The 11,030-nt window shown below is 33.1% G+C and overlaps 1 protein-coding gene across 1 annotated transcript in view; it reads left to right on the top strand.

Moving 5' to 3' along the window:
* Nucleotides 1-11,030, top strand: part of LOC122806069 (synaptotagmin-7-like) — a 143,884-nt gene that overhangs the window by 30,085 nt on the left and 102,769 nt on the right. The window contains exon 3 of the mRNA XM_044076307.1: nucleotides 10,758-10,950. Coding sequence (XP_043932242.1) covers nucleotides 10,758-10,950 — 193 coding nt within the window. The remainder of the gene's footprint in view (nucleotides 1-10,757; nucleotides 10,951-11,030) is intronic.

The following is an 11,030-nucleotide window of genomic DNA, read 5'->3' as shown; positions in this document are numbered from 1 at the left end:
AATCTGCCTGGGCTCATATCTGAATGGTACTAAAGAAATATGCATAATAGCTAGCATATTTATTGTTTGTTCTCTTGAAAGAACTTGTGAGGGGCATGAACTTTGCAGCTTACACTGATACATACAGAGCCAGGGAAAATATTCACTTAGGTCATTGCGTATGGCTATAAATTGCCATTTGGAATGGTCTGATGTAGGAAAGCCTACATCACAGATATACCGTAAAACAGGATAACATCTGTCACAGATGTATGATATGAATGGGCATCTGTGGTGTGTGTATGGTCCTTTGTTACATTTGTTTGGTCAGACAGGTAGATTTGGCATGGCGCTGGTTTTCCATGAGGTGCACTTTACACTTTGGACATTCCTTTCCTGCTCCCTTGCACTTTTTGTTTGGGATTGCTTATGCAGTTCTAGGCTCTTTTCTTTCTGACACTGGTGTGCTGAAACAAATATTAGTTTGTCTTTTTCCTGATACTGATGAAAGGTGCCTAACTGTGGATTTAGTTTGGGATTTACCTTCCGAACTGTTTGTATACTTTTCTTTGTTAGTAAAGAATTTTATGTTGGGTTGGTGCTTATATCAAGAGAGAGAAAATCTGACTTTCATCTAGAGATTTAAATTATTTCTCAGTCTTGGATATAAAACACACCCTACAGTTCCACCCAGAATCAATAATTTGAGGGTGGCACTTGTCTGTTTCAGTATGTATTTATTTATTTATTTAGTTTGTTTGCCAGGGTAGTACACTGGGCATAATAGGCCATTTGCTTTTTTGTGAAGAAATTTACCAAAAAAGAAAACAGAACAAATTCGTAGACAGAATAATCACAGAAGGTAGATAATCCCATATAAATTATATATAATGTAATGTTTTGTCTGGTATTATATGTTTACATTTGTGTTATCATATATATTGTAATATCTGTTGGAGGTCTTCCTTGGAATGTTAAGACTATAGTACTTACAGTCTATTTGTTACTATTCACAATCCTTGAATATTCAATGGAAAGATTCATGAATATATCTGATTTCTTGCAAAACCACAAGACACTCACGAACAATTCTTATTATACCACAAAGTAAGACTCCACAGCAACTTGTAGAAAGATTTAATCCACTGAGATGTAGTTACATCCAACAATACAAGATACACAAATACTGGTTTTCTGTTCTCAAACAGCCTTTACAGAGTAAATTATTCATTGCACTAACACTCACCTTACATTTTATACAACTTCAAATCACTCATAAGTTAATTACATCCAATTATTCAATCAACCACACCACTTTTTTTTAAAAAGATAAAATGCATAAAACACTACACATTTTAAAGCTACAGTTGCTAAAGCAAACTCTTCCATGAACAATCATAATTCAAACCATACGGTAAGTGTGTTAAATTTTAATATAAAATATAATTCTTTTTTCCTTAGTATTTGTTTTATACATTTATCATTTAAATACTTTGTATTTTCAATACTATCTAGCACTGTGACCCTCAAATTCTCCATATTGCCCCAATGATATTTTTGACTAGTTTCTTATTTTTCAAAATATCCCTAACATGTTCCTTAATTCTACATGCTAAGGTTCTTTTTGTCTCTCCCACATAAAACTTTTTACATGGGCATTCAATTCCATAAACAACCGCTGTAGAATTGCAGTTATATATTCCCAACTGGGATGCCATTAATTTTATCAAATTGTTAAACCTACAAATAGTGCATTTACCACATCTTTTGATATATAGCTTGTGAGTACACTGGCATATTAACCATTCTAAACGTACCAAGAAATCTTGTATATTTCTCCCTCTTTTATAGGAAAAAATAACATTCTTTTCCGATAAATAATCTACTTCTTTTTTTAATGAGTTCCAACTATATAGCACATGTTCCTTAATACTATCTGATAATACAGAAAAGGTAGACACAAAGTATACATCTTCTTTACCCTCTTGTGAACCTTCATTAAACTTTCCTTTAAATTGTATTCTTCATAACCTCTTACTTTAAATTTGTTGCAACTTTGTATAAACTCCTTTTCTTTAGTAATAGGGTTACTACACAACCTATTTACCCTATTCAACTCTGTATAGGGAATTGCTTTAATAATATGTGCTGGGTGATAACTGCTGCCATGCAGTATGGAACCAGCCCCTTGAAATTTCCTGTGAATTTGATATTCCAACTTATAATCCTTACAGCCTATTAGTGAAATATCTAAATATTGCACTTTCTGACCATTTTGCAGTCCATCAAACTTTATACCCATAGTATTACCCTGTATCTCCACCTTGACAAATAAACAACAAATCGTCAATAACGATAATATCTATATACATATTTTTTGAAAAAGCATTAGTGTAAATATGTTTGCTCTCAAAACTTGTACATAGATCCATTGAATTCAAACATGTTATTATTTAAGCATATGTCAAATAATTCTAATACATATATCTACATCCTCATTACCCATAAAATACTTAATGGCAGTCTTTCCATCTTCATGCTTTATGTTTGTATACAAGCTAACCACATCTATTACTACAAAATACATGTCATTATGCCAGCATATGTCCTTTACTTTCGTTATTAAATCAAAGACATCTTTAATATAAGATGGTAATTTACTTACAACTGGCATCAAATACATATGTAGAAACTTTGAAATGTTTTCTAAGTAGCCATTTGTCGATGATACTATCGGACGTCCTGGTGGTGGAAAAATATTCTTATGTATTTTCGGAATACAATAAAAGCAGGGCATTCTAGGGGCATTAATATTAAATTTTTCTTTTATATCTTTATAGGAAAAGTATTGTAACCTATAGCCTTTGTCAATAATATGCTCATACTTCCTTTGTGCTTCATTATAATCATTAATGTCTATTTGTTCATATATTTGTTCATTCTTCAAATGCTCATAACACATTTCTAAATATTGAGCCACATTTAATATTACCAATTTCCCTCCTTTATCGGAGGGTTTAAATATTATATTGTTGTCCCAGCTCAGAACATTTAAACATTCCCATTCTGTTTTAGTAAGATTATACTTAACAGTTTTTTTATTCCATTTAAATTTTTCAAATTCCATTTCCACATATCTGATTTCTTACTTCAACCTTTATTCAATTAGGGGTTTGTTTTATGGTAGGAGATATCTATAATTTAAAACTGTTTATCATTTCTACAGTTCAACATCCCACCAGATAACTTGCCTGAAAAGATGTCTAATTTGATTACTGTGTCATGATTTTATTTCTGTGCTCCATGTACTCCATCCTGTGTTGTTTCTGAGTAAGAAGTATCACATTATACATTTGTTATGAAACTGTTTCACCTTTAAGCTGGGATGTTAATTATATTCATGGAGTTTTGTATCACATTGATTGTATTTCAGTGGTTATGGATTTCTTTAGCCTTCTTCAGATTACTTCTAATGTCAATACTGTCTTTCGGCTTTTCCCGGTTAGGGGTCGCCACAGCAGAACTCAGGTCCACTAATGATTGGCTGTAGATTTTTACATGCTGGCTTGCCGGGCCTAACACACAACCTTCAGTGAAGGAACGCCCATTCATGCATGTCGACACACAGAAGACGCTCTGAGAATCGAACTTGCAACGTCTAACTGTGAGGCGACAACGCTACCGCAGCACCACCACCGCAGGATTACTTCTAATGTCAATACTTGTTACAAATTACTGTTGAAGAAAAGGTGCCGTCCCTTTATAGGTACCTTGCAGCTTGATCAAGCAGAACCTGTCTAGAAACATTAATGCCATTACATGAAATCTCTTTGTTTTTTTCTACACAAATTTCTGCTAGTGTCTTAAATTTATTTATAGATGAGTTTTGCAGTGCTCATTTATTCCAGATCCTAGGAAGTTCATGAGTAGTAAACCTAGATTTTTTGGTGTTATTATCAGTATTCATTTTTGCAAAAAGATTGTCAGACCTTGTGATAGCTCCATGGCCGCTGAAATTAAGACACATAAATTCTAATAGAACTCAATCCCACTTCTTTGTAAACAATCTAAATAGAATTCCATATATTGATTTTCCTTAATTTTATTCATTATTCTTGTATAATATATAATGCATCTGCATTATCTTCATTTAGATCAGGCACTTTGTAATTTCAGTCCAGAAAGGTGAATTACATTCCACAATTGGTTTCACTAACAATTTAAACACTGGAATTATAACTCATAATGCTCTACTGACACTGTTTCTCAGGATTAAACATATAATGTCAACTTTATATTAAAAACATAAAATGCTAAAAACAGCAAAATGCAGTACAATTCTTCTTCAAAGTCCTATAACTATCTTACTTATTATAACTCTGAGACTGCACAAGCTTGGAGATAGAGCAAAACATACTTTAAAGTGTGCAATTTGCCATTTGTTCATTCTCCATGTGGCAATAATTTGACATAAATAGCTACTAAAAACTTCAACAAGCACCAGCAAATCAAAGAAACTGACGTTAAGATATAGATTAGATGAACCTTTGCTGAGCAAATGTAATCTAGCAAGCTGGAGTAAAACTACAAAAGGGCGACAATTCTGGAAGGACATCCATTCTTACTGACTAAATATCACTCACTGCTGTCATTCATTTGGAACACCAGCTAGAAATCTTGCTATTCTGTTATAAATAACATAGTGAAAATTGTACTTCCGAAAGTCTTTATTGGGATTAAGGTAGCCACATCTACCTTTAGAAGAGGTTAATGATTTCCTTGTTTGATAGATGACTCCAAGTTTTGTGGGGGCTTTTTATAAAGCTACAGAAACTTGCTCTGAATAATTAAGTGAATCATCAAACAGAAGCCCAAGATACTTGCAAATTGCTTGGTTAGACTGCTGATTTTGGAGTAAATATGTAACACTGAAGAAGCAAAGCAACTCCAGTGTATTTTATGCTTCCAAAAAACAAGCACTTGGCTTTTATGGTGTTAAGTAATGCAACTTTAAGGTCCTTTATGCTGCCAAAAAATGTACACAACTTTATTATAGTTTATGCTACCAAAATATGCATTTGGCTTTGGTGGTGTTAAACAAAGACAACTTCAATGTACTATATGTGACCAAAAACATACACTTGATTTTTATGTTGTTAACCTTGAGAGAATTAGAGGAGTTGCACAGTTCCCATTCCTAAAAGCCTTTTGATGCTTGCTGGTTCTTTGAGGTATATTATAACACAACAAAGAAGCATTATATCATCTATGCTCCAGTATCTTCTCAAATTACAATACATAGATATTGTTTCACATGGTAGCTCCAGTACTCTCGCATCCATAAGAGTCTCCATTTTTTCTTTTCAGCTATGCATGGCATGACAGATAAAAGTCCCCTATCCTTTAATAAGTGCATACAATGGTATGTGTTTTTTTGCTTTGTCTATGAACTACCTAGAACAATGTTTACAGTTGTTAATAAGACTATGACACCACGTAGTGTCTAATGATAGGGAGCTCTATTCCCCTAGTTTATAATCCGGCACCTGGTTGTTTGGTTTAGGATTACCATGTCAGGATGTCCAAAGTGATGTTTTTGTAAACTAAATGTATTAATGACATTTAAATCCTATATATATGCTTGTGTGCTGTTCAGTCTTGTAATTGCATTTGTAATAAAAGAATAATTTATTTCCAAGTTATCTTCACATATAAAACTGGCATAAGAACACCAGCTATAAATATGTAAAATAATATATTGCTGTAATCATGATGGAAGAATTATGAAGCTTGAGGACATGAAAGAATTATGTCATGTGACATTCTAAACAAGATATGGTATTTTTCCATGAATTTGATTCAGTGCAGAGTTTTAATTATTTGATCCAATATTGAAAACAAAATTAGGTTTCTTTGCCAAGCTCTATAAATATGTATGTGAATATATTTATTTTTAGCATATAATTGTATCTGTAAGTATGTTTCCTTCACTTCTTATGTGATCATATTCACCCAGACTGTGCCAGCAAATGGTCCATTGAAATCAGTGCAGTACATGGTAAACAAATATGAATATAAATAAATAAATAACCACTCAAACATCCTTGCGCTGGATAAAACATTCAGCAATGTAGTTCTTCAGACTAATTTGTCATGTATCCCTATAATATGCAAGTCACAGCTACTGTAATAAATCTGTTTTCTTCTGTTAGTTTTTGTTTTACAAGAAAACCAAAGAAAAGTAGAGAATCTACTGATTTTCTCTGTAAATATGTGCATTTCTGTGTAACACTTAAATGTAAATTAGGGAGAGAATATGCATGGAGTTCAAACCCACTTTAATGTATGGTTAACATTGAGGTGATTCATATACCTCTGTCTTCCTATAAGTGATCATCCCATCCTAGACAGCTATGTATTACAGTTTTACATCTGTGTTATTAGCAAGCATAGCCCACATTACTGTGAATCTTATCCCATTCCATTTTTGTTTTGTTTCATTTTACTTTAATATAACTGATTTTAGTTAGAATTTGATAAAGTTAAATACTTTGATTAATCCTGGTTTTTATCAGTTGTTCTGAACTGAAGACCCATTTTTAAGCATAGGAGACAAAATACTTTTATTTCCTTTTTCTTTATCTAGTGGCAGAGGTTATTACAACTTGTCCTATATATATGTTGTTTTTTCTTTCTTGATAGCACTGTGACATTATTTAAAAATGTTAAAATTATTATGAAAGGTTTATGTTGATGTTAAATATAATTATTCAAATGTGTGAAAGTTTTAATGTTTATATTTGAATTATTTTTTTTCAATATTTATTTATTTATTTATTTCAGTTTGGTAACTGGGGAAGTCCACTGGGCACAAGTGTGCCCGTTTTCAGTGGAGGCCTGGGGAGAAAAGCTCCATAGAACATAAAACAGAAAGGTTACAAAAGTAAGGAAGTTACAGAATAAAGTACAGTTTGCAAATATGTACATTCTGTATCAGGCTTGATCAACAAAGAAAATTTTGGTATATCTGATGGTTGTACAGTAGAAATTTATTGAAATATGCCTTCATTACAATTGAAGTGTAGAAACATTATACATACAAGAAACATTATACATACAAACGTTTAAAGTAAGGAAACACTTTACATGCATTAATTTGAAGTAAGAGGCTATTTACAATATTTACAAAGTTGAAATTGTGTATTGAGAAGCAATTGCAGAGAGCTTGAGTCAACTCAAGGAGATAGTTATTGGGGTATTAGAGAGATTAGGAACCTAGGAGAGAAACCTCCTCAGGGCATTTGTTAAATAGAATTGGATAGGGTGAAAGCAGGTGCATTTCCATTTGGAGGACAAGTAAGTGAAAAGCTGGGTTTTGAAGTTTTCTGAGTTAGCTATTGTCCTAAGTGTGGATGGGAGAAAATTCCATTTTTTGCCTAGCGAGAAAGAGAGGAGAAGTTGGCCAGCAGGTCGTTTAGGTTTGTGGATAGTAATTAGGTTTTGGTGTTCAGATCTGAGAGGTCTATTAGGGGTGTAGGGGGAAGGATGTTTGTTAGAGCTGGACATTTATTTGGGTGAAATACAAGTCTGTGTGCTGTGGTAAGTTGGAGGTAGTCTAGGTAATTAGGGAGCTCTAGCCAGTTCAGAGAATGAAGGGTATGGCAGTGATGGGTGGAATTTTTGGATCTGGTGGCAAATTTAGAGATCTTATTATAGCAGTTTTCTAATTTAGAGATGATGGTAGAGGACAGGTTAGTTAGAAGATGGGCTTCATATAACAGGGATGGGAGGAGGCAAGTAGTAGCCAAAGTATGTCTAGTTAAGTTGGAGAGAAAGAGATTATTTCTATAAAACATACCTAACTTTTGGTGGGTTTTCTTTATATTTTGTTGAATGTGGATATCAAACTTGAGGTGTTCATCAATAGTAATGCCAAGAAGTTTTGCGAAGGGAACCACTTCTATGGGAGAGTTGGTAAGATAAAGTCTTGGAGGGAGAGAATAGTAGAATGTTAGATTTATTTGCATTTAGTGACAGGTGATTGTGTTGCATCCAGTTTTCAGTAGTAGAAAAAGCAGTTTGGGTTTTAGTCAGTAGTTCAGGGAGGTTTGAGGCAGAGCAGACTAATGTAGAGTCTTCTGCATATTGAATAATTTTGGCATCAGGAATAGCAGAGTGAAGGTTATTGATAAAGATGATACAAGAAAAATTATCATAGGTTCATAGGTTAGTACTAGGCTAATTGCCCTTATGGGCCATTTTAAGCCTAGCCAATTACCCCATGTCAGAATCAAACCCTGCACCTTGTGTTTCTAAGGTAAGCACCTTAACCATCACACCAACCTCCCACCCATATGTTTGATGTTGTATTGTTATTGTGTTTGTTTCCTTTAATTTTTATGTAACAGCTAGATAATTATTTTCACTAATGAATTAGGTTTTGAATGTAATTTTGAAAGAATCAGTTGTCTTTAAATTGTGATAGGAGCTGCTTTAAGCAAATTTAAACTTTTCAATTTCATTATGCCTTGAAAAAGCTCATAGGAAACATATAGTTGGTGTTTCCTTGGTCATAAATCTTTGAAATGGACTATGGAAAGTTCTTTTATTGTACAAGATTGGTAAAACAGCACCTAGCACCAGTGACTGTTAGACAGTAGCGAAGACAATCCACAAGTAGTTTAGCTATTTTCATTAAAAAAATAAATAAACCCAAGCACTTTCATCCTGTATGTCCACAGGACTTCATCTGAGAATAACCAATCAGCAATCCTTACAGTTTAAATAGACCACCAAAACTGGTCACATGACTTATTAAAACCCTTATTTCCAAAATGTTTTTTAAAGCAGCCCTTCATAAAGTACAAACAAAACTCTAATAAAATGATTGTTAAAATAAAGCATTCAATTATTAAATTATGTTGAAAGTATATAAATGTATCTAAATACAGAATATAAAATATATAAATAAATAAATCATTATAAAATTCTATCTATCCAATGCTTTTAATTTTAACAGACTATAGAGCAATGTTCTTAAGACCAGGATGCTTAAAAGCATTAAACTGCATTGGCCAATACAGTTCCCTAATTTATAAAAGCAGAGACCATGCGCCACCTCTGCTATTAGGTAAAATCTGTTCTAGAACAGTCAATTTAAAATCATGACTAGGGTTACTAATAATGTGTTTTGCAAGTGAATTAGTGTTCTTACATCTTCTTATATCACACATGCTTGTAGATACATTGTTTTAAAGTACTCTCAGTTTTCCAATGTATTAAGAATTACATGCCTGGCATAAGGCCAAATAAATCACACCTTTTGAAAAACAATTAGAATTATTTTTTAAATAAAGCCTTCTATTATTTATCACAAAATCTTGCCCTGTAACTATTGTTGAATGGTTATTCGCTGATGACATACAGGACAAAAGCACTTGGGTTTATTTCATTTTTAATAAAAATAGTTGAATGACTTGTTGACTCTCTTTGCTATAGTCTAACAGTCATTGGTGCTGGGTGCTGTTTTACCAGTTTTCCTTGTCTTTGTCGCATTTAGTTTATTGTACAAGTACATGCTGCAAATTCTGTATCTCCTAGCTGAGATGGTTGGAGAGTGAATGAAACCCACAGAGCACAAGTTAACTAAATGGGTCAATGTTATTGAGGACAATTCAATTAAATCTATTTCAGTAAATAAGATACTCATACCTTACTCAGTAATGATTAGCTGTATTTTGTTTGCCAAAACATGAATAAACAGTTGATCACCGTAATTAAATGCTTAAATAAGAACTTAGCCTTCAATTTAACTAAAGCAATTCAGTCCTTGCTGATGATTTTTTAATTGTTGCAGGTATTTCCCAATTTGGGGGATTAGTCCCCCACACCCCCAGTTTCAAAGTATACCAACTTTGAGGTTGTACACCTGCAAGTAAAAAGAAAATCTGTTTTTCCTGTTAAAAGTCAGCTTTTGTTTTTACTCTGACATGGTGCAATCTCAGAGATAGCAGATTTAGAGACTAAGGGTAGGAAAAAGGGTAGGAAATAGAGACAGAGGAAGTAAACCACTGGCCTACATTGGGAAACTCATTAACAGCTCATAGCCTTAATCCTCTGTGCCAACTGCTGGGCAGTGTACATCACTTCTGCATTTATTGATGGAATGTCGATTTGATGGTTTAGTACCAATATACAGGTACTTTACTAAGCAAAATATGACAAACCATCAGGGTTCCTCATAAGCAGTAAGCAGGTATCCACAACAGAAAAAAGTTCTTGCTTTGCTTTGTTGATAAGTGTATTAGAATTATTTCATTCATTCACTCTCATTAAGAAAACTTAATCTAAAATGAAACTTGCTTAACTGGAAACAAATGGAAAATATATGCTTATGTTAAAATGATTGCCATTTATTTGTGGTGCTTTTCAGTTCTCCAAATTATTTCATTTAAAAAGCTAGATCTTTTCTTTTGTGGATATTTCAAAATATGGATGACTGACACAAGCACACAATTTTGTAAATGTTTATGTATTTGTATACCAAGAAAGGTATTATTCTAGTAAAGTTTAAATGATAAAAGGCATCAGAAAGCAGTTTTGCTATGCTAACAATTTTCCCAAACAATTGTGCAAGATTTAAGGATTTCTACAAATTTAAAACTAAACTATTATTTAAAAAAAAAACACAGTGACAAGCAGACTTCTGCTTGGTTAATGCAATCAGAAGATGAAAGCAGGAAGTTGTATTTTTTCCTTAAAATTATGTTGTTTTTCAGTGTCTTAGTGCTCAGGATGTCTTCAGTCCCAGCAAAACAGCCACTCAGCTAAAATCAGTAGGACATATTTTCATCCTACTTCAGTATCAGAGCTTGGCAAATCGAATTAAGGTGATGGTTCGCAAAGCAGAGGACCTGGCAAAACTGACACGCATGCCTGGCTCCCCAGGTACATGTATTATCCAGAATATAAGTTAATGACTATCTCTGAAACCTATGTAGTATGGTGAGAATGACAAGTCTGTTTACTTTTATTTTTAGTTTTTTATTTTA

Source organism: Protopterus annectens, chromosome 7.part0, assembly GCF_019279795.1.
Source record: "Protopterus annectens isolate FY-2018-M chromosome 7.part0, PAN1.0, whole genome shotgun sequence".
Lineage (NCBI taxonomy): Eukaryota > Metazoa > Chordata > Ceratodontiformes > Protopteridae > Protopterus > Protopterus annectens.
Note: the sequence above shows the minus strand (reverse complement) of the source record. Positions and strands in the feature narration are given on the sequence as shown.